Source organism: Lathyrus oleraceus, chromosome 6, assembly GCF_024323335.1.
Source record: "Lathyrus oleraceus cultivar Zhongwan6 chromosome 6, CAAS_Psat_ZW6_1.0, whole genome shotgun sequence".
Lineage (NCBI taxonomy): Eukaryota > Viridiplantae > Streptophyta > Magnoliopsida > Fabales > Fabaceae > Lathyrus > Lathyrus oleraceus.
The window spans coordinates 1,266,885-1,289,796 of NC_066584.1; the positions used below are offsets into that span (position 1 = coordinate 1,266,885).

Below are 22,912 nucleotides of genomic sequence, written 5' to 3' on the forward strand. Positions count from 1 at the left end.
TCCAACCAAATTAACGTCATGAAAACTGAATTTGACATATCATCATTTAGATATAGTATTTTCATATGACAAGAGAATCAGAAATAAGGCCTAACACAACTTGTTTGCAAAAAAAAAAAAATCAACAAAAGAATGTTTCACTCTCTACAGTCTTCTCAATGCAGTGCTACTAAAAGAGAATCTACACGTTCTCCTCAAATTAATAAATCATTCTTAATTCTAACAAAAGAGAAATTATTGAAACACAGAATCATGAAGAAAAAAAAAATCTCATCAAAGTAAAAAAAGAAACAATGTATCTAGTCTATAAACTGACCAAATACATTGGTTATTCAATGAACCTAAAAATTGAATTGTCTCTTATATAAAGAAACCAAGGTAGTATTATTTTAATCACACTTCAACTTTTCATCAGACATGGAAAATTTATCTCTAGATTGACATTGTGTAGGAATTTCCATAATCCTGGCTATCTTTCAGGTAGATATAAAAAGATCTACCAATCTTCATAAGATCCTATAAAAGGATACAGAATTCCCCCATCAAAGAATCATTCTAATTCCTAAAGTCAATGACCTTTTCATAAATGCAGGACAATCATCAAACGAATAAAAAGCAAACAAAAAGATAAACTCACCGAAAATCTCTGGACAATCATGAGACAAAACAAAAGAAATTGTTTTTAGAAAACTGACCGATATAATAGTAAAAAAGTTGCAACCCACGTTATTCTCTGTCAACAATTCATACCTTATAAAACTTAAAGAAGATTATGAAGACCACAACAACAACAACAACCAAGACTTACCCCACAAGGTAGGGTTGGCTACATAGATGAAATGACATCATAATAATATTATGAAGACCACTGGAAAGAAAAAATCAAAGGCACGAATAAGAACTAAAGTAAATACAACAAGGAGAGCAGGATTCAGAAGATCATCAGAACTCACCTGACAGAGAATAACAGAGAAATAACATAATCTAAAATGGCGTGTACTTCTGAAGATTGGCATGAGTTGTGTGGGAAACTGAAGCGCCAGAACTTAGTGTGTCTCAGAAGGGTTTAAAGTTCTAAAAGAGTAATAGATAGATAAGCATGATCAATAGAGCATCCATTTATAAAATGGACATAAATAAGTATGTAAACATATACAGGTAGTCTTCTCAAAAACATTTACATGTAGATATTTCAAAGGATAGTGATCAAAATATTCAAGGCTTTCATTTTTGCAACCATGGCGGTTACTTCAGCCCAAAGAAAAAAAACATGAAGTACAAAAGTCAGACATGTTTTCAGCTTCTAGCCACCAGGGTAAAAACTAACCTAGTCTGGCAAACTACTAAGAAAAGCTTTTCCAAAGTCCAACCATTATCATCAATTCCGTATCGCCCTTTCTCATTCCTCTGATTCTCTATTGAAGTTAATGTCTTGAGTTTCCAATAAATCCCGTCCCATCATATTCACACCTGACTTAGTGAAATCTCTTACATCTTCTAGAATATATGGCTCAACCAATTTCCAGAACCATGTCGTATTGCTTCCCAGAATACCAATCCAGAATACCTTTCCCTTTCCCTTGACTTTACAATCAATGGACATGGCTTTAAACTTTTTGACAATGTTCTCCACACCCTCACGACTTCCCTTAATCTTCAGCAAAATATCCCCTGATGAGTTTCTATGGCCCCCATACATATACCAATATGCAAGAACACACGGTGACAACCACCTATGAACAAGTTTTGGAATCGTAGGTTGACCTCCTGACCAAAACTGATCAGCGTAAAAGCCAAAATGAGAGCTTGCAATGGTGCAAAACTTATCTGGTATGTTCTTACTGTCATCACTTGGCTTAAAAGTAGGATGTAGCCACTCATAAAATTGGTGATGTATATGACTTTTCAAGACATTATGGCTCACAGAATTGCCATCAAAATTGAAGCCAATGATGTGGTTCTTCCTTTGACCATCAGAATCAATCTGCAAGCCACCTAAAAGCATCCCAATCAGCATCTCTCTCTGTTCTTTGTTTAGCTTCAGGCTCATTGGCTTTTTAGTAATCCTCCTTCTCAAACTCAGGATATAGTCAAGCTTTTCAATTAATGGGGCATCAATTTCATACTTCTTTTGGCACATTAAGTCATAGATCTTTTCCGCCTTGAAGTTGTTTCCCGAATATAGGTATCCGTGTAAGATGTTGTTACATGATCGGGCATTGACACCAATACTTGCATCACGAAACATTTGGCAAAAGATATCCTCAGCCTTGTTAAGTTTACCAACTTTCACCAAAGAATCCAAATATATACTGTATATGGCACTATTAGGACGACATTTCTCTAGGCATTGAGAGAACGCCTCTTCCAATTTATCATGTGATTCCAAGTTGAAGTACATGTTTAATAAATAAACATATGATGGTGTAAGGGGCTTCAGACCACTATTGACAAATTCTGTCATGATTGATTCTGCAAATTCGGATTCTTGTGCTTTGCACAGTATTTCTATTATTTTATTATATGCTGGCACACCTGTCTTACCTAGTTTCAACTGCATTTCCCTAAATACCTCCAAGGCCTTCATAGGCACGCCAACCTTAGAGTAGACTTCCATTTTGTACACAAAAGCCTGTGATGGGGGGTTACTTTCAAACTGCAAAAGTTTGGACCAAGTTTTCTCTGCTTCCTCCACCTCTCCCTCCCTTGCACAAGCCCTCAAGATTGACACCAGCACCTCTTCTCTCTCACCAATTCCAGCGCGTCGCATCTCTTCCCTCAATGCTTCTATTCTCTTTTTGTCTATGCAATCCTGATAGCTATGCAGCCAAATTAGGCCACCATAAATATCCTTATGTACATCAAGTCCAGTTGAAACCAAACGGTGATATATAAACTCAGCTTGCTTAAGGTACTGCTTTGAAAAGTTCCCTGGTTTGCCAACAAGAGCTTTAAAGAGGGAATTATGCAAGCTAAGACATGGCTGGTATCCACCCAACTGAATCATTCGGTGGAAAATACCACATGCTTCATCCAAGCAACCTTGAACAGAAGAACTAAGGTAAGCCACGACCAATATATGGAATGTTGATTCGCTGGGAACACGGCCTTGATTGATAATATCATCAAATACCTCACGGCACTTAGAAAATTTCCGCTCTTTACCCATGTAATCAGCTAGCCTGGTAGAAAGAGCAAAATCAAATCGGTACCAACTCCGTTGCATCATCCATTTGTATACCTTTAGATAAGATAAAAATAATTAAATTTGAGAACAAATTACAGCTTAGTGATATTTTCTAAGATGTTCAACGTAAGTAATCATGCAAATAAATAATTGCAGCCACATACCAACTCCAATCAGTAGAAGGAAATGCCGAATAAACAACCAATAACCTGGAGGCATAAAGGACTGACTTGATAAAGAATTGAAGGTTTCTTTCTAAAAATAATAAATATTGATGGAACTAACAACAAGGAAGCTTTATACCACTCAATTCTATGTCCCTTGACCTATAATTCACCGGAAATACAGGCATACCAACTAATAATCAACCGATATCAGTAAACTAAAATCTTTAGCTGAAACTATATTTCCTCCCTAAGCTTGCAGCATCAATAATATCTGACACTGACACCTTGGACAATGGTATGTAATGTGTGTAACATGTGTCCGTGTCCGACACCAACACACGACATGTGTGATAAGTTCAATTTACTTGTTTTTTCAAATTGTTATCGATGTCAACCTGTCGGTGTTGGTGTTGTGTCCGGTGTCCCTACTTAATAGTCAAAAACTATATCAACTTGTCAGTGTTGATGCTGTGTCCGGTGTCCCTACTTAATAGTCAAAAACTATAAACAAGACTTGGTTTCACAGCCCGGAATTTCGGTAAAATGCTAATTTCATGAATATCTAGCATTCATATAAAAACTCCCTCAAACAAACTGAATTGAAGAATACTGTTCTTATCAATTCCCATCAGCATAAACACTTCATAACAGATGCCAAAATGTAAATAAATGCAACTGAAAGAGGAAGAGACTGACCCTAAACGCAGTTTCGTTCTCGCGAATCCGCAAGCAATGCATAATGACATATGTGGCATCTTCCTGCCTCATCCACTTCCTCTGCGCATTCAAAATCCTAATTAGAGTTCCCGCCTTATGCGCCGGCAGCTCCTTGCACAGCCAAGCAACTCTCGACCTTCGCCACAGCTCCGGAACTTCACTCAACTCCTTCACCTCCACCTCCGGACGCGGCAGCCGCTTCTCACCAGCCTCCGCCGCAAAACGGAAAATTTCGTGTTCCGGAAGTTCTTCATGGAGTGCCCACTGCTCGGCGCCAACGCAGAGGCGCGGAAACCGGCGAGGGAGGAGTTGGGAAGGGAGCGTGCGGGGTTGGTGGAAAGTGGAGAGCATGAGATTGCGAAATAGTGTGAATGTAGAACGCATTGAAGAGGAGAAGTTAGGGTTTGAGAAAGAGTTGAGGGAAAATGTAGTGAGTGAAGGTGAAAGTGGAAGTGGAGGAAGAAAGGGTTCAAAACCTGTGGCTCTAACCACCATGTTCCGTTTGTATGTCTTGTTTGTCAAGTTCCTCCATTGAAGCTAGCTAGAGAAGAGGGATTAGGAACCGATGTTGTTTGCGGTTGGGTTTTCTTGCTTCAGCCCATAAAACCGTCACTAACCTCATATCTGTTATTTGCACCATGCCTTATTATTTAACTATCTCACACAAATAATAATTTTTTATTTAAAAATTACAATTATGTGGGGATATTTTAAAATCATTGAAGCATAATGAAATAACGAAATCAAACGGAGTGAAATGAGTTTTAATAAAATTGAGTGGAGCGAAGACTTATTATTATAATCTGAAATGAGTCGTAATAGAATTGAGTCGAGTGAAGACTCTGTTATAAAATAAAATGAATCATCCTAAAATTGAATGGAGTGATGATTTATTTTTGTCTAGATGTATTATGAGGAATCATAGTAAAATTTTAATTTCTCTCAAATCAAAATAGAAGAAAAATGGTAGAAATTGATGAACTTTTTTTGTCAAGAAAATGATAGAATTTTAACTAATACAAACATTAGAATTTTATTTCATTTAATCTCGCACTCCACTTCTTCGTATTTCATCATAATCTAACTTTCTTCAAATAATATCATAAAATATAATGTTATACTCTGGTCAACTTGAGCCAATAATCTATAACTTTCTTAAAAGTGTATTCACCCTAAACACAATAGATCAATGATCAAGAGTTAACATTGAATCTTGTAAAATGAATTAACCTAACAAATCATACAACAGTTTACCGATTCTTCCTCAAACTCAAATAAACTTTATGCCACAACTACCCACTTACCCTAACCCCTACTAAACAATTAAGCTAAAGAGACTTCTATATCAACAATGATACAGATATGAGATCAAAAATTAGTTACAACATATAATTTATGGATCTAAGAGATTTAATCCAAATTTGTTGTGGATTATCCACCATAAAAACTTACCTCTCAAAAAGTAAATTTGTTCTATTATCATCATTGACGTAATGTTACATATTTGATGTATATGATAAATATATTATGTTAGTTTTTATTTTCTTATGTTAGCTTTTATTTTCTTCATGTTTTAGCTAAAATTACTTATGATTTTTTTATAATAAGATATATTTTGGATTTCAAAATCCGGATATATTCCTAGGATAATTTTTTATTATTATTCGAAATTGATAATTTTGGAATTTTTTTAACATTAAATTTGACATGTTAGTGTATTTGAAACGCGTCATAATTTAAAAATCCATAATCTAGGATTATTTTTATAATTTTGTCAGTGTGTAATTGTAAGATGGGGGATGCAATGAGTAATGCCCGAATTAATTAGAGACATAGCCCATGAATTAGTGAAAAAGCCCATTGAGTGGTGGGGTTTTTGTAATTGCTGTTGTAGTTCACAGTTTAGACTTTGTTTGAAAAGAAAAACGCTGTGATTTCTCTAAACACCGTCGTCGTATTCCTCACTCCACCGTGTTAGGGTTTGTCAACTCAAACTCAATCTCAAATTCTCGCATCTTCTATAGAAGTTCAAGTTTCCGAAGAAGAAGATGACTCAAGACGAAGAAATGAAGGATCACCCTACACCTTCTCACTCCGTTTCCGCAGCTATTCCTTCTACATTGCATCGTAAGTATCTTATTCAAAACCACTTTCTCCTTGATTCCAACTCTAGTTTTGTTTAACCTAAAATTTCGTTTTGGTTTTGAATCACGACCTAACAGATTTGAAGGAAATAGCATCAATCATTGAAACTGGTTCAAACTCTAAGGAAGTTCGCAGAATTTCTCGTGCCGTGCGCCTTACTATTGCTTTGAGGTCCAAACTCACAGCTCCGGTTCTCTCATCGTTCATCGATCACGTTCTTCCTACAGCTTCTGAGTCTCATTCTAGGTTATCTTCTTATCTTCCCAATCCCAAGGTAATTCGTTTTCTTTGATTTCACCCTTTACACTGGATTAGGTCTGTTTGGATTGACTTAATTGAGCTTATCTACTGTGACAGAACTTATTTTAAAAACAACTTAATACACGCCCATTAGCTGATAAAAACTTATTGCGTCGGCAGAAAACAACTTATATTTGAAACAGTTCATAAGCATCTTATAAACATCTGCAGCTTTAGAGCTGAGATATAGCTTTATGTTTTATAATTTATTGCATCTGTTGTTCACTGACTTTTAATAGAGCCATTTTATTTTATAGTTTATGGTTTGGTCTTCAAGCGATATTCTTTTTCATTGGTTGTATAGGATGATGATCATGAGATGGAAGTGGATTCTGCAACATCTGCAGCTATTCAAACCCCCGCCAAATACTTGTTGCCTGAGCTAGAAATCTACTGTTACTTCCTTGTGCTTCTTTTTCTTATTGATCAGAAACGATATGAAGAGGTTAGAATATATACTGTTATCAAATATGTTACTATGTTAATTGGCAACTGATGGTTGAGTATATGCTGAGGTTACTTTAATTGTTCATTTTAGGCCAAAGCTTGTTCCTCAGCTAGCATTGACCGGCTCAAGAACTTGAATAGAAGAACTGTTGATGTTATAGCCTCAAGACTGTACTTTTATTACTCATATAGCTATGAGCTTACTGGAGATCTTGCTGAAATTCGTGGGTAAGTTAGGGGTTTGTCTATGTAGTTTAAGAACAAGTGAATTCAGAGACAGATGTGTATATATATGTGTTTGATTCAACAGTTAGTGAGATTTCCAACTGAGCGGCGTTTGAAATATTTCTAATCGAATGGCATGTTTATTTTCAGAAACCTCTTTCAGTTGCACAGGATTGCTACCCTGCGCCATGATGAACTTGGTCAGGTTGGTTTTGAATTCCTCTGTGGTTCCTTTTACGAAGGTTATGGATCATGTACTTACCTAGTGATGTGATGCAGGAAACACTTCTTAATCTGTTACTACGTAACTACCTCCACTATAACCTATATGATCAGGCAGAGAAGCTGAGGTCTAAGGCTCCGCGATTCGAGGCACATTCAAACCAGCAGGTATTCCGTTATTCTATGTGTCAACCAATATTTTTTCCTTTTTAGTGAATGCAGTTTCCACATTCTCTTACTGTTGTTAAAGTCTAAGGACTGTTTGAAATGATACCCTTGTGTTGAATTTTCTTGATGATTCTACATTTTAGTTTTTTATTTCTTCTCTTTAATTGTTGTTGAAAATCCACATTTTATTCGTCTTTTCTTGACATGTCTGCATCTGTTTTAGTTTTGTCGCTATCTCTTCTACCTTGGGAAAATTCGGACTATTCAGTTGGAGTATACCGATGCAAAGGAGTCTCTCCTGCAGGCTGCTCGTAAAGCACCAGTTGCAGCACAGGGTTTTCGAATTCAGTGTAACAAGTGGGCCATTATAGTTCGTTTACTGTTGGGAGAAATTCCTGAGAGGACTGTCTTTGTGCAGAAAGGAATGGAGAAAGCTTTGAGGCCATACTTTGAACTTACCAATGTAAGTTTATGTTATCCACTATGCTTAATTTTATTAAGGTCTGGAATAAAACTGAACGTTTTTTTTATTGGTTTGATTATAAACATAGTTCTTTAGTTTCATCTATTTTGATATAGTTCCTACAGTTTTTTTCTTCTTCTTTCGGATATATAGCTGCTATTATTGTATTATGTAACTCTTAAAATCATGACGTGGCAGTTTAAATGTCAGCCACATGACTGGTATAGTGTGGCTGAAATTTTCAACACAGCCACCCTACTATTTTTTAGTGTCGGTGGTGGTGCCTTGCCACTATTCTAATTTCTATCCTCTGAACTCTTTATTTCTGCTCTATTATCTCTTTAGTGATGAAACTCCCAAGCATTATTTTTCTCTCTGTTGGCAATGCAAATTTACATTGACCTAAATAGAAGAATTGTGAACCAAGTTTAGGTGCTGCTTTCAGCTAGATTTAACTGAAAGAGAAGGCATAGTCATGCTCAGCTGAAAGTAAAGTGGACAATGAAGAATATGGACGTATGGATACTTTTTTTAAAAAAAGTTGATTTTTCATCTGAGTTTTTTTGGCAGTTATTGGGGGAGAACTTTCATTGATGTAAACAAATGTTGTCCTGTTAAAATAAACTCAGCAGTCCCTTTGTCATCTAGCCTCACCAGACTATGTGTCATTTGAAACGTACACATACTCCCATAGATTGTTATAAATAACTAATCAATTAGAACAAAATTTAATCCGACTCCAAATCTTGTTATTTCAGAATAAGCTGAAACTTTAGGGACATAATGTTCTAGTGAATCTATTATTTGAAAGTGCATTAGGCTTTGAATAAATATTAAGTTTGGGATGATAACCCAACAGGTTGATTTGTGATTCACTTTTCCTTCTGTATTTATTTTCTCATAATAATGAGTTAGCAATACTTTTACTATAATGAAATAGAAAATGCATAGAAGTTTTGTATTACTCTCTAAATTGCAGTTGTCACACTTTATTGAAGAGTTTGTTATATCAAAGCCAATTTTTGTTAACAAACATCAAATTGAGTTAATCTGATTTATTTATTTTGAAACATAATAGAAGCTAATAGACAAGCATCATTTCATAATTAAATACTGTTGTTGACTTTTGAATACTCTCTACATTCAATCATTAAACTTTATTTTCAGAGTTGTATCCAATCAAAATAGTATGAACAAAAACCTTGAATTAAGAAGTCGGACTGATTTATTGTGAAATATGAAAGAAGCTAATTTATTTTCTGTTTCTAAATCTTAATCCACAATTTTTCATTTGATCGAGGTCTCTTCCAAATTCAACATGCAAGTTTTTATTATTATTGTGGTGCTTCTTTGTGCTAATTTTTGTATGTTTTATGGAATTTCAGGCTGTCAGGATTGGTGATTTAGAGCTGTTTCGGAATGTTGCAGAGAAGTATGCCACCACTTTCAAGACAGACGGGACCAATAATTTGATTGTTCGATTGCGTCATAATGTCATTAGGACTGGTTTGCGCAACATCAGTATATCATATTCTCGCATCTCACTGGCTGATGTAGCTCAGAAGTTGAGGTTGAGCTCTGCAGATCCCATTGCTGATGCAGAAAGCATTATATCAAAGGCTATCCGTGATGGAGCAATTGATGCAACATTAGATCATGCTAATAAATGGATGTTGTCCAAGGAAACGGGAGATATTTACTCTACAAATGAGCCTCAGTTGGCCTTTAATTCTCGGATTGCCTTCTGTCTTAACATGCACAATGAGGCTGTTCAAGCACTGCGTTTTCCAAAAAACACTCATAAGGAAAAGGAAATAGCTGAGAAGCGCAGAGAGAGGCAACAACAAGAGCAAGAACTGGCAAAGCATATTGAAGAGGAAGATGATGACGACGACTTCTGATGATATGATTATGTTCTTTTTATCTTAACAATTACTGTTAGGATCTCCATTTGCTACCTTTGCTCATATTTATACTGTGGAGAACTTCCATTAAATATCAGCTTTTTGTAATGTGGATTTACCTTTTAGATGGAAGATCCCTGAAATATTCACTGTTTGTTTCCAACCATTGTTAGCTATGGTTTCTCTTGTTTGGAAAATAATCTTAGGTTTTTATCTTAGGTTCTGAAAAACTTAAATCAATTATTTAAAACCATATCAGTGATTTAGTTGTAAAATTTGAATGTCGAAAAAGAATTTACTCACTGGCCACACAAATAATTTAAGTATTGTTGGGCATGGACATCCATTAAAATCCATTGTGAACTTGCTTGTGGGTGCTATGTTGGCCTAGAAGGGCTCGCTTAAATCAAGCTTAAACATTATTATTGTTTGGATTGATGTAATTTAATTTATTATTTAAATATTTTATTTATAATATATATATTTTTCATACACTTCAAATTGTGTGTAATGATTTCAGTCTTGTTTATATATTTTGTTAATAATATTTAAGTTTTTTGCATACACTTCAAATTAGGCCTCAAATTAAAAAAAAATGAAATTAGATGAAATAGATTCCTTTCTTGTTTCATTTCATCATGTACAAATACAAAAAATGAAATTTAATTTAGTTATGTATTTCATCCAATACTACAAATCCAAACATATATAGCATTAAGAATGAATTCTAAATATTCAATTTGGTGAACTATTACATAACTTATACACAGTTAAGAATGAATTTTAAGTGTTCAAAGTTAGATGGATAAATCTATACTAGTATTTTGTTGGATCTTTCATATTGAATAATTTTCATCGGTGATTATTTAAGAGTTGCTTGCTAAGAGACAACTGACAATGTATATAGGTATTATGAGACATGTGGATGTAACTTATCAAAAACGACATTGCCATGCATTTCCATGTGACAATCTATGCCGCTTGTTCCATTTCTTAAAACTATTCTCTGTCGTTTTATTCACAAGAGATCCATATAGGACCAAAAAAGTACCAGAGCAATTCTGATGTGAATATCAAAAACTCATAAAATAAAATAATAAAATTATTACTTAAATTGTTTTAAGAGTTTAATAGAGATTAATTTTTAACAAAGAAAGATTTAAGAATTAGTATTACAAGTATTAAGCAAACATTGCGATCTTGAATGAGGAAAATAAGGAGGAGAGAAGAATATAGAGACCAAATGGAGTTGTGGGATTTGATTCATTCACGCCTCTTACGTTGGAACAAGCATGTGGGTTGTAAGACAAAGTCCGAAGAGAACATGGGAATTATTGAATAACCCTCAAAAAAACCTTATGCACTTGCACACATTAAATTCATAAAAATAATCATTTCTTAGCTATCTCATCTCACAGTACATCACATGTCCCATCCTTACCTTACTCTAATCCTTATTTAAACACAAACCTTACTACTTGAAAATGACAATACTCTAAATACAAATTCCATTCTATTTCTGTTGTTTCCCTCTACAATCCTTCACTTGAGCTTTTGGTTTCGACATTCAACAAATCAAAGATCAAAATGGTCAAACCTTTATTAATTTTGGTTTCTCTCATTGGATTATGTTGTTTCACAAATGTCTCCTGTGCCTTTTCACCTTCTGCATGGACCAAAGGTCATGCCACTTTTTATGGAGGCAGTGATGCCTCAGGCACTATGGGTAAGCCACCTTTTCATCATTCTATTTCTAGTTTTATAGATTTCCAATACAATTTTCACAATCTAAATCGCATCACGTTTGATATCACAGTTGATTTGTTAGAATCACGATTGAGTGAGTCCTGTCAAACTAAATCGCGACTCACCGTGATTATGACAAATCTGTTGTAATAACAAACGTACTTAATTGAACATTGTTAACATTGTTTAAGGTAGTTAGTTACAAGCTAGTTTTTTTAATGATGTGTGTGATGTAGGAGGAGCTTGTGGTTACGGAGATCTATATTCAGCCGGATACGGGACAAGAACTGCTGCATTAAGTACTGCTTTGTTTAATGACGGTGCTTCTTGTGGACAATGCTACAAAATCATTTGTGATTTTCTTTCCGACCCAAGATGGTGCGTAAAAGGAAGATCTATCACCGTAACCGCCACAAATTTCTGTCCTCCTAATTATGATCTACCCAATGACAATGGAGGATGGTGCAATCCACCTCTCAAACATTTTGATATGGCTCAACCAGCTTGGCAAAAAATTGGTATCTACCGAGGAGGAATCATCCCTGTCTTATTCCAAAGGTTAGAGAATTTTAATGAACTCGTACTATACATTATACATAATAATTGAATCTGCACAATTGCATCTGACGTAACTACTAACTTGTAGCATAATAATGTAATATTCTCTTTGTAGCATAATATATTTTTATAGTATAGTAACATATGAATCATATCATAATTTATTCTTTTTTGAAAATTAAATGCTAATTTATTTTTGAGCAGGGTACCTTGCAAAAAGCATGGAGGAGTAAGATTCAGTGTGAATGGGAGAGACTACTTTGAGTTAGTGTTGATTAGCAATCTTGGGGGTGCTGGATCAGTCCAATCTGTTTTGATTAAAGGATCGAAAACAGATTGGATGCCTATGTCAAGAAATTGGGGTGCTAATTGGCAATCCAACTCTTATTTGAATGGCCAATCCTTGTCATTCCAGGTTAAAACCACAGATGGTGAAACAAGAACTTTCGAAAATATTGTTCCTTCTAATTGGGGCTTTGGCCAAACTTTCTCCAGTAGGGTCCAGTTTTAATTAACCTTAAAATCAGTTTGCGTGTGTGTGATCTAGTCGTGAAAACTCGAGTTTTGAGAGTGTGTTCCTCTCAAAGTCAATCTGGCTAGATAATTCGAAGAAATCATCTTAATGCTGAGGCGTGCTTTTTCATTTTATTACTGGAGCAGCCCGCCATACCTCTCTGGCTTGCATGGATTTGTTATTCATTCTTATGAAAATTCATCACTTTATTATTTGGAATGCAGAAATTAGTAAGCATTTTTCAAGTTTATATAATTTAGACTACAAAATGTAATAGTGTAATACGAGTAGTTCTATTATTGTACTTTTTCTTTCCTGGAGTGTTATCCTTGTAGTTGAATTGTTTCATTGGAGAATTTTCGATTATTATAGTGTTGTTAACTTGTTGGTTTTTAATGTTGTACTGTTTGTTATCTCCATCAAACATTTGAAAATTTAAAAAAAGTCACCATGTTACAAAATGGCAAGTAATATCTTTGATAAAATGATAATAATTAAAGAAGAACATCACTACAAGTTGCATCAATAAGGGTTAAGGATATGGTGATTCAGTAAAGATGAATGAGAAAATTGCAATATTGATTTGTCTATGTTTTTTAGACAAGGGGATTTATAATATTTTGGATCTGATGACTCCGAAGGAGTTTTGGGAAAAATTAGAGAGTTAATATGTCAAACATGCGGATGAATAAATTGTTCGCGAAGCAACGATTATACAATCTAAGCAACGACTATACAATCTGAATGAAGGATATGATTTGCAACAACATGTCAACGTCTTTAACAACATAATCACCCATCTAGTTAGGTTAGGAGTGAAGATTGATGACGAAGATAAGACAATTATCTTACTCTGCTTGTTACCAAATTCTTATGATCACTTGGTGTGGTGACTACTCTTACCTACGGGAAAAATGCTTTTAGTCTTGATGTGATTACTGCTACGCTTTTGTCTTAGTATCAAAGATAATGAAGGTAATGAAGGTTTTGGAAGAGAAAGAGATCAAAATCGTGGGAGAAACAAAGGTAATGAAGGTTTTGGAAGAAAAAGGTCAAAATCTAGAAATCGTAAAAGTGCTCAGTGTTATAGTTGCAAATACACTAGGCATTGGAAGAGAGATTGTCCAAACCAAAAGCAAGGTTCACCTAGTTCTGCAAATATGGTTCAAATTGATGATTCTGCCAGTGAAGCAGATGTACCATGTGTTTCATCTAGAAAAGTGCACAAATATGTGAATTCTTAACTCTGGTTACTCTTACCACATGACACCGCAACAAGAATGGTTCAATACATCCATGTTAGGTAATTTTTGATTTGTTTATCTAGGTGATGATAAATCATGCACTATCATTGTAATGAGCCAAATTAAAATTTCAATGGAGGATGGTAGTGTGTGAATATTGAAGGAAGTCAGATATATTCTAAAATTGAGGGTTAGAAAGGGTGCATTGACTATGATGAGAGCATGGAGGACAACAATTAACATCTACAAATTGTTGGAGAACACTGTTGTAAGTGATGTTGCATCAGTTGAGTATGATAATGATTCAACCAAACTATGGAATATGTGTCTCGATCATCTTAATGAGCGTGAGATGAAGAAACTTCATAAGAGAAATCTATTAAAAGGTGTTCTTAGTTTAAAGTTGGAATTATGCAAGTATTGTAATCTTGGGAAACAACACAATGTTCGATTCAAGCCTGAAAAGCACAATACACTGAAAATTTTAGACTATGTGCATTTTGACACGTGGGGACCTATGAAAGAGGTTTCCATGGGTGGTTTTATATATTGTGACTTTAACAAAAGATTTTTTCGCAAGGTTTGAGTGTATTTCTTGAAACTGAAATCTAAAGTCTTTACAAAATTCAAGTTGTTGAAGAAAGAGGTAGAGAATTAAACAAGCAAAAAAATCAAGTATTTGCGATTAGATAATAGGATAAAATACACTAATTTGAAGTTCAAAAGACTATGTGAAGAACATAATATTCAAATTCATTTCTCAATTTTCAAGACACCATAAAAAATGGTATGACAAAGAGAATGGACAGGTCTTTAACTGAAAGGACAAAATGTTTCTTCTTAAATGCTGGACTATGAAAAGGTTTCTAGGTAGAGATGACCCTCTAATTATAAGTTGTTTAATTTAAATTTTTTGATATGTTTTTTTTAGGGAAAATGTGACAAATACATCGTACAAACTTTCTTAACTCAACCAACAAGTTCAAAGTGCATTGAAGTTCCAACGTGTATGGATATGTTTTTGATGCGCCTACTATGCTGATTAACAAAGTCGTTACCCTTGCTTAACTCAACCAACAAGTCCAAAGTGAATTGAAGTTCCAACGTGTATTTGGAAGTCTTAGGTTTCATGATGACAATTCTAAGGTTTTCCCTTCAGAAGAAGACTGTAAAAGAGAAGATAAGATATGCACATTCTTGTTGCTATTTATGAGACCACAAACTCGATTTCGGAACACGATATCCTATTTCCAATTTGTATTTTTTTTTGAAAAATTGGAGTATTCAATGTGTTTTGATAGAAAACATCAAATATGAAGACACTCTTATTAGAGAAATGACTGAAAGAATGATGATCATGATTGAGAAGTATTAGAGTGGTTATAATGTAGTTCTTGCTCTAGGAGCGGTTCTTGACCCGAGGATAAAGCTTACCTCTATGGAATATATGTATGAAAAATTTGATCCACTTACCTCAAAACTTCAAATAGAAGAAATTAGTAGAAGTTGTACACTCTATTTGAGATGTATATTTTCTTTCATACTTCATCATCCATAACCTCTCAAAATCTATCTTCTACCGCTAGAGGATAATCAAGTTCTCACATGTTAAATAATAGTTTGTTAAATGTATGTAGTTTGTTTTATAACATTATCAGATACTTGCTATAATTTTTAACTTGTTTTAACATGTTTTTACTATTGTGAAATATTGCCAAACATCTTGAAATGTTGTCCAACAACTTGTAATGTTGTTATAACATGTGTTTTAAAGTTGTTATATTTTGTTAGGTGACATTAAATGCTTCTTATTGCAAGGAGTTGTCATTAAAGGGGTGACTGATGGTCAGTCAGAAGGTCCTCCCAACTTTGAACAACCAAGAGTGGTTCAGAAGAAGAATAAGAATTATGGAATTCCTTCTCATATGTTTGGAGTTTTGTTTGACCAAAATCATGATAATGCGTTTGGTAAAACTGGAAATAGTGTTACTCTTAATGTCTTGAAGTCCAACCACAAGATGTATGTCAAGAAATATGTTCCAGATATTGCTCTCTATGACATTCCACATGTTGATAAGTCTGATCTGACTACTGGTGGAATTATGATGGATGTCCCACTCATGTGTGCGCCATTGAGAAATTATCATCTCATGTTTGTTGGTGAAGAATCCCAGGAATCCAATATGGGAAATGAAGATGCTGATAAAGATGTGCCAGACATCTTGTCCGACATGTTGACAAAGTCTCAAAGGCTTAAGGAGAATGGTGATCATATCCATGAAGATGTTAAGGTTGATCACACTAAGGTTGATTATGGAGCTGTTAATACTCATGATTATATGGAGACATTGTGTGAAAATATGATAAATAAGGATGAAAGCTTACTTGTAGTTTATGCTATAGATAACAAGGTATGTAGATTATTTACCAAGGGCACACAATCTATAGATGATATGAATCCCCTTAATGATGAAGATTGTGATCCCATGGATCTTGATATGGAGCAAGTTATTACTGTCTTGCTAAGAAAGACAACGCTATATACTGAAGAAGATGGAAGTCTTCGTGATGCCGATATTGTTGACCGTCTTGGAGCCATCTGATTGATACCAAGAATGTAATGTATTATGAAGCTCAAACTTAACCAGATGGATGTACAAAGTACCTTCCTCAATAGGAACTTGAATGTAGAAGTTGAAGACTTTTATATTGCCAACATAATTGAGAATTTTACCAAGTCTCAAGACAAGGCTTCTCAAGGAAAGGATCAGGAGAAGAAAAATATGAGTAACAACATTGATAATGTTGTTAAAGACTCTGTTAGTGCTGATGAGGATTCTATCTTTATGAATAATGACATTCATGATGGGTTTGAACCAGTCAATGAATATGTTACTAAGGATGATGATCTTTGTAACATGTCTCTTATTTATGACGATATTATGCTGAAGTGGGAGTATGTAGACCCTAAAAGGATGCTTCCAAAAGAGGCTTTGACATTTAAAGAGAATGCTTAACTACTGAAGGAAGTCATTGTGAAAGATTAATGAGAATCTTGAGAGAGGTCTTATATGTGGTGGATCATGTTGTTCACCAAATGCAACATGACTTTGAGTTGAGCATGGTAGAAGATGTAAGATTCCTTCCTGTTTCTAGAGAAGAACTTCTCTTGTGGTTACGAAGGTGTTCATGCTAGAAATTTATCTCAATTGTTTTGGAGCAACCAAATTAACTATGATGTCATCAAAAAGGGTAATGAAGATGTCAACCAAGATACTCCAGATAACATGTGTGACATGTCTTTGATTTATTTTCCAACTCAGAGGAAGGATGGGCAAGCTTCCATTGCTATTGACAAGCCTATTCAAACTTGTCAATCTCATATAGGTTTTGAAGCAATGGTCCAGAATAGTGTGTTTTCCCTGAGGAGATAAAAGAGAACTCATGTGAATATCACCTGTGCTCAAATGGATAATGTGTCTTTCCATTATAAAACAAGTGTTCATAAATGGAACTATGTTCTTAAAATAAGGTTTGAAGCTAAAAGGGAGCTAGGAGAAGAAACCATGAAGATTGCTACTGATGACCACCTCCCTGATTTATCCTAGTAACAGACTTAAACGGGTCTAGTACCTCAACATAAATTATTACACTAGGGTAGAGCCTTCTCGCCTACTCCATAAATCATTCTCGGACTCCAAGCATGTACCACATGGTCTATACAAGAGCATCATGAAGCACCCACCTTAAGCCGACCACTTCGTCCTAGAGATATTTCAAGTCCTCTACATATTTTTGGAACTATTCCACCTAGCAAGCATATTCCTCTACATAATCAAAAGCGGCCTTATATTGCTTCTCTACATCTCAGAGTCAACCCTCCAGTTCAGTCACACGAGGTACCAAGGTAGAAGGTGGGCCATTTAATTTCATTGCCTCTTGTAAAGAGTTCGCAACTTCAACTTCCTTCTGCAGAGTAATAAGCTCTTTTTGAAGGTTGGTGCACTTCAACTCCATAACTTTAGATTTAGGTTTCCAAGTATCCCTTTCATTGAAAGGATTATCCGAGGCTAATACATCATCCCATCCAGCAGAAACAAGAGAAAAAACGATACCGACTTTAAACATGATATGAGCAAGTTGGGAAGCCAATTCCATCTTATTCCCCCTCAGGGAGATTCTGGACAAAGGATAAATCTGACATCGAAACAATAGCAGCTGCCTCCACAAGAGCGCGTGGAATTCAGGAAGAGAAAATATCTAGTATCTTTATGAAATGAGACATCTCCCTAAAAGCATCATCGTTAATGACACAAGTCCTTTTCGGAGAAGCATATCCTGAGGAGATTGTTGTTCCTCCTCTTAGACCCTCTTTGTTGAAACTAGGGGAGAAATTGCTTCCCCCACCATTAAAGTGGCTGCAACATCCATTAGATGATCCACCTCGAGTACTAAAGTTGGAGCTTCTATAGCCGAGGTAGAAGAAAGGGTCGAAGCAGGAGTGGGGGTAGAAGAATAAGTTATAGTATTCACCACAATCCGAATACCTTGAGCATCGACAAGCTTATAGGACATGCTTAACTTGCTTATTTATGCATGCTATATGCAAAATGCAATCATGCATGTAAAAAAAAAACATGAAAACCCTAACTAGGGCCAAACCCTTCCTCATAACCAAGCCCTTGAAACGATGCAGTCATCAAATGAGCCGCATATCCTATTCTTTCCTGACTTGGTACAATAAGAGCGAGCATACTAGTTAAAGTGGATATTGGACCAATATTTCGGGTATGAAAAGTGATAGTAACGATGAGAATCAGCAGAGATGTAGTAAAAAATAGAGTGACCTGTAGGGGGTGAAGAGCTTCACTTATATGAAATGTCCTAGAAAATCGCCCCAATACATAGTGAAGGGGTTAAACCAAATGTTGACCAGGTGGAAATAAATGAGCCCCAGATTACGAAAGTTATGTGGGGATGTATGTCTCAGATAGAAAAAACCGAAGAATAAATTAAGAGAGGGCTTCCAAGACTTGTCTTTAGAACACAATTGAAAGACCCTTATATAGGCCTAAGATTCAAGATGAAGCTAGGAAAAAACAACTTTCAAATGTTTCAGGACGACTACCTCAACTTCAGAAAAAGGCAGCCAGAGTTCTAGTCTTGTAAACAAACATATATAACAAAACCATGCAGTCATCAAAAGAGCTGCATATCTTATTCTCTCCTAACACTGGAAGGACCAACCACTCCAAAGGATCGTCGAACACAATGTCAACATTACTATGGGCAACCTCAGTTATCAGAGTCGAGGAAGTGCCCGCTACCATTGCATCTACCCAGCCGTACATCACCGCACCCGACCGACATGAAAGATTTAAATGTTCCAACACCTTAGGGTCACTAGGTTCACAACCTACAATCTTCAGGCGAGTCTGAATGAAATCCATGGCACGTTCTCTCCTTTGTAAGTTGGCTCATACCTCATTTTCAGACAAGATATGAGGGGGCATGGGGACCTCGACTCGATTCGCTCTTCTGCCAAAATTTGATATAAGAGCATCTAACGACCCATAAGAGAGATATTTCTTCCTCCCAGGAAGTCTCAGACCTCCTTTCCGATCTAGAATTATCATATATAGATATGATTTATTCCTTATCTAATCACATTGTTCACAAATACGGTGAATAGTGAACGGCGCATGAACAATGGCGTGAACAATGCCAGGTGAACATTAACATGTGCATGAACACTACCCCCATGAACAGTGTTCGTGCACAGTGCATGTATAATGACTTTTTATAGTAAAACAAAGTTGGTTAATGAAAAGTAAAAAATTGGTTAATAAAGTGATGAAGTTGATTAATAAACGTCCGTATATTAAAAATAATTTTAGTAATAAAATATTTAATAAAATCATAAAATTGATTAATCACACAATATTATTTCAGTACCCCTTAATTCAATTTTTTTAAAAATAAAAATAAAAATAATTTTATATTTTTTAAATGAAAAATCATTTCATTTTTATAATAAAACATGGTTCATGGTATTTAAAAGAAGATACTTGAACTGACCACTCCACTAATTGGGTAGTAGATAACCAAATATGCTTAACAACTAGACATACCTGCTACTAAGTGTGGATTTAACAACTCCAAGTTTCATATGTGTCATCGTCACCTACCCTATAAATACTACTCTCGTTACTGTTTCTCACAAATCACAGATTAATTAAGTTTATTTATTTGAAACATGGCATCAACTATTGGCATTGTGATGATGATGATGATGATGATGGTGCCCTTAACTTGTCTAGCAAGTGAACTAAGTGTGGATTACTATGAGCATACATGCCCTCATGTAGACTCCATTGTAGCTGGTGCAGTACACAAAGCAACCATGAATGACAAAACCGTTCCATCTGCTTTGCTTCGCATGCATTTTCATGATTGCTTCATAAGGGTATGCATGCTTCTTTTTCTAGCCACTAATATGAATCACATTATATAATACTAGTAAATTTGATAATTTATGAAGGGGTGTGATGGGTCTATTCTTTTGGAATCAAAGGGAAAGAATAAAGCAGAAAAAGACGGGCCACCAAACATATCATTGCATGCATTTTATGTAATTGAGAATGCTAAGAAAGCATTGGAAGCCATTTGTCCTGGTGTTGTATCTTGTTCTGATATTTTGGCTCTTGCTGCTAGGGATGCTGTCACTCTGGTTAGTCACTCACAGCTTTTCTTAGTTATGAATTATGATTTTCTGTGTTAAAATGTGTGAGTGGCATTAGAGTGGAGGACCAAGTTGGGAAGTACCTAAAGGAAGAAAGGATGGTAGAATATCAAAGGCTGTTGAAACAAGACAATTACCAGCTCCCACTTTCAACATCTCTCAGTTACAACAAAGCTTCTCGCAAAGGGGACTTTCTTTGGAAGATCTTGTTGCCCTATCAGGTAAAGAACATAGTTAATTCAGTTGAGTAAATTCATTTCATTCATAATCAAAAAGTAAGATTTTTAATATGGTATAATATGTAGGAGGTCACACCTTGGGATTTGCACACTGTTCATCCTTCCAAAATAGAATACATAAATTCAGCCCCAAACAAGGCATTGACCCATCTTTGAACCCATCATTTGCAAACACACTCCAAAGCAAATGTCACATTGAAAACAAGGTGAAAAATGCAGGGTCCACATTGGATTCAAGTGCAACATATTTTGATAATGCTTACTACAAACTACTACTTGGAGGAAAAAGTATACTCTCTTCTGATCAAGCTCTACTCACTCATCCAACCACTAAAGCTTTGGTTTCCAAATATGCTGATTCCCAAATTGAATTTGAAAGAGCTTTTGTTAAATCTATGATTAAGATGAGTAGCATCATCAATGGTGGACAAGAAATCAGGCTCCAATGTAATCTCATTAGATGATCACTTTATGCATTCTAACCCTTTAATGTTAAATGTATGGAGAAGAAAAAAACTCCATAGCATATCATGTTGTATTTAATTGAAATTGCAGGTAAGTGTTGAGTGAAATTTATTTTGTTTATGATCCAATTAATCTTCAATCAAATTATATATATTTATTAGTCTATATAATTTGTTGCATAACAAGTCTTCTGGATTTGTTTACCATGAGAAAGCACAAGTAAACATGTTTTTCAAGTTCTTCCAATTGCTCCAAAAACCTACTCTCTTGATCACTGAACTCATTCATAACCTGCTTCACTATTTCACATTTACTTCTAACATTCTTCACACAAACATCAGCGACCATTTTCTTATGTTCCACCTCATCATTCAGCCTCTTCACCATCCTACTCATAGTATCCAAATCATTTATCATTATAAATACCCCTTTCGCAGCAGCATTAAGAATAGCACCATGTGAAGTAACAAGAGCAATTCCTGTAACTTTCTTGCAAACACGAATCAATGTTAATTCTCTTTTCATTTTCTTCCTCTTTGATGTTAGTCTTTGAAGAAGTTCAATGAACCTGTCACGGAACTGCATTGTACTAATAACCGACAAACGGCTGTTTTCTAGTTTTATTAAAAATGAAGCAACCTCTTTGTGTATATCCTTCTTTGTTTTCTCATTGCCGCTATCGTTGAAATCATTAAGCACGATATTACCTAGCTTAACAACTCGTGTGATTCTTGTATAAGAAAGTCTTGTTGAGTGAATTCCTTCAAGGATAATGTCACAACAACGGCACGCATCTAAGCTAGCTTCGAAATAATCAACTATAAGACGATGAACCTTAAAATTTTGTGTCAAGTTGTTTATGATTTCTTGTCGCGGTTCAAGCAAAGACTCGGTTAGATTCATACATATAGGAGGAAGAGATGTTGAGCAAGAGGAAGAGAGTCTTGATCTGTTGCTAGCTTGTGCTTTGTTGCATATTTCAATATAAGACTTAGTTCTAAATGTTCGGAGATATTCTTCATTTACGTTTGACTTGTTACACAAGCTATCTTCCTTGTCGCATTCTTTTCGTGACCTACCTGTTTAATTAATTTGCACAAAATAATGAACTTCAATATTATCATTTGTTGGATAAAGAATGAATGAAGGTGAGAGTTGAATCTATAAACTAACCTGATCTCCGAAAAGAACAAAGCCATCTAGTACATGGCATCATGTAGAAAATGTTGTAGATGTTTGGACTCCAATTAATAGCTTTGAATGTTAAAACTAGAAGAAGAAATGAGTATCAAGAATATATATAGAGAGAGAATATTTGAGGGTGAGTGTATACGTGTTGTGTATCTATAGGTGTAGCTTAGGGAGAAGTTAATTAAGAAAGAAAAGAGAAAGAAATCGAGTTGGCAGTTAGAATAACCACAAAAATGGATATATTGTTAGCTTTAAGCGCAAGTTATTG

General features: G+C 35.2%; 5 protein-coding genes across 7 annotated transcripts; 3 read left to right on the forward strand and 2 right to left on the reverse strand.

Annotated features, from left to right (window-relative positions):
* Positions 1 to 524: 524 nt before the first annotated feature.
* On the reverse strand, positions 525 to 4,677 carry LOC127092699 (pentatricopeptide repeat-containing protein At2g15820, chloroplastic). Of its 2 annotated transcripts, XR_007792264.1 has the most exons (3): positions 4,051 to 4,677; positions 1,328 to 3,241; positions 525 to 1,074 (listed from the first exon to the last, which is right to left on the reverse strand). XR_007792264.1 is itself a non-coding variant. In XM_051031579.1 (2 exons), the coding sequence occupies exons 1-2, from the start codon at positions 4,564 to 4,566 to the stop codon at positions 1,400 to 1,402; spliced, it is 2,358 nt and encodes a 785-aa protein (XP_050887536.1). In that variant the 5' UTR covers positions 4,567 to 4,677; the 3' UTR covers positions 1,101 to 1,399. The 2 variants fall into 2 exon arrangements, 1 of the variants encoding a protein (XP_050887536.1); XM_051031579.1 differs by lacking the exon at positions 525 to 1,074 and having other exon boundaries at positions 1,101 to 3,241.
* A 1,294-nt stretch (positions 4,678 to 5,971) lies between these two features.
* LOC127093434 (probable 26S proteasome non-ATPase regulatory subunit 3) lies at positions 5,972 to 10,108 on the forward strand. Its single transcript, XM_051032356.1, has 8 exons — positions 5,972 to 6,198; positions 6,294 to 6,490; positions 6,821 to 6,961; positions 7,055 to 7,191; positions 7,339 to 7,393; positions 7,468 to 7,578; positions 7,802 to 8,041; positions 9,427 to 10,108. The coding sequence occupies exons 1-8, from the start codon at positions 6,120 to 6,122 to the stop codon at positions 9,940 to 9,942; spliced, it is 1,476 nt and encodes a 491-aa protein (XP_050888313.1). The 5' UTR covers positions 5,972 to 6,119; the 3' UTR covers positions 9,943 to 10,108.
* Positions 10,109 to 11,161: 1,053 nt separating this feature from the next.
* On the forward strand, positions 11,162 to 13,159 carry LOC127093435 (expansin-A11). Its single transcript, XM_051032357.1, has 3 exons — positions 11,162 to 11,671; positions 11,928 to 12,249; positions 12,454 to 13,159. Exons 1-3 carry the CDS (start codon positions 11,533 to 11,535, stop codon positions 12,758 to 12,760), a joined length of 768 nt encoding a protein of 255 aa, XP_050888314.1. The 5' UTR covers positions 11,162 to 11,532; the 3' UTR covers positions 12,761 to 13,159.
* Positions 13,160 to 20,228: 7,069 nt separating this feature from the next.
* On the forward strand, positions 20,229 to 21,576 carry LOC127093438 (peroxidase 64). 2 transcript variants are annotated; one of them, XM_051032361.1, is made up of 4 exons: positions 20,229 to 20,473; positions 20,549 to 20,737; positions 20,808 to 20,970; positions 21,055 to 21,576. In XM_051032361.1, exons 1-4 carry the CDS (start codon positions 20,264 to 20,266, stop codon positions 21,450 to 21,452), a joined length of 960 nt encoding a protein of 319 aa, XP_050888318.1. In that variant the 5' UTR covers positions 20,229 to 20,263; the 3' UTR covers positions 21,453 to 21,576. The 2 variants fall into 2 exon arrangements, with proteins under 2 accessions (XP_050888318.1, XP_050888319.1); XM_051032362.1 differs by having other exon boundaries at positions 20,582 to 20,737.
* Positions 21,577 to 21,587: 11 nt separating this feature from the next.
* On the reverse strand, positions 21,588 to 22,703 carry LOC127093439 (UPF0496 protein At1g20180). Its single transcript, XM_051032363.1, has 2 exons — positions 22,627 to 22,703; positions 21,588 to 22,532 (listed from the first exon to the last, which is right to left on the reverse strand). Exons 1-2 carry the CDS (start codon positions 22,667 to 22,669, stop codon positions 21,616 to 21,618), a joined length of 960 nt encoding a protein of 319 aa, XP_050888320.1. The 5' UTR covers positions 22,670 to 22,703; the 3' UTR covers positions 21,588 to 21,615.
* Positions 22,704 to 22,912: the final 209 nt, after the last annotated feature.

Excerpts from the sequence above, each read along its gene's own strand:
- LOC127092699 (XM_051031579.1), bottom strand. The coding sequence starts at position 4,566 with ATGGTGGTTAGAGCCACAGGTTTTGAACCCTTTCTTCCTCCACTTCCA. Across the intron at positions 3,242-4,050 it reads AGAACGAAACTGCGTTTAGG|GTATACAAATGGATGATGCA; the intron begins GTCAGTCTCTTC and ends TCTTATCTAAAG.
- LOC127093434 (XM_051032356.1), top strand. The coding sequence starts at position 6,120 with ATGACTCAAGACGAAGAAATGAAGGATCACCCTACACCTTCTCACTCC. Across the intron at positions 6,199-6,293 it reads TATTCCTTCTACATTGCATC|ATTTGAAGGAAATAGCATCA; the intron begins GTAAGTATCTTA and ends ACGACCTAACAG. Across the intron at positions 7,394-7,467 it reads GCCATGATGAACTTGGTCAG|GAAACACTTCTTAATCTGTT; the intron begins GTTGGTTTTGAA and ends GATGTGATGCAG.
- LOC127093435 (XM_051032357.1), top strand. The coding sequence starts at position 11,533 with ATGGTCAAACCTTTATTAATTTTGGTTTCTCTCATTGGATTATGTTGT. Across the intron at positions 11,672-11,927 it reads TGATGCCTCAGGCACTATGG|GAGGAGCTTGTGGTTACGGA; the intron begins GTAAGCCACCTT and ends TGTGTGATGTAG. Across the intron at positions 12,250-12,453 it reads ATCCCTGTCTTATTCCAAAG|GGTACCTTGCAAAAAGCATG; the intron begins GTTAGAGAATTT and ends ATTTTTGAGCAG.
- LOC127093438 (XM_051032361.1), top strand. The coding sequence starts at position 20,264 with ATGGCATCAACTATTGGCATTGTGATGATGATGATGATGATGATGGTG. Across the intron at positions 20,738-20,807 it reads CTAGGGATGCTGTCACTCTG|AGTGGAGGACCAAGTTGGGA; the intron begins GTTAGTCACTCA and ends GAGTGGCATTAG. Across the intron at positions 20,971-21,054 it reads AGATCTTGTTGCCCTATCAG|GAGGTCACACCTTGGGATTT; the intron begins GTAAAGAACATA and ends TATAATATGTAG.
- LOC127093439 (XM_051032363.1), bottom strand. The coding sequence starts at position 22,669 with ATGATGCCATGTACTAGATGGCTTTGTTCTTTTCGGAGATCAG. Across the intron at positions 22,533-22,626 it reads TTGTTCTTTTCGGAGATCAG|GTAGGTCACGAAAAGAATGC; the intron begins GTTAGTTTATAG and ends TTAATTAAACAG.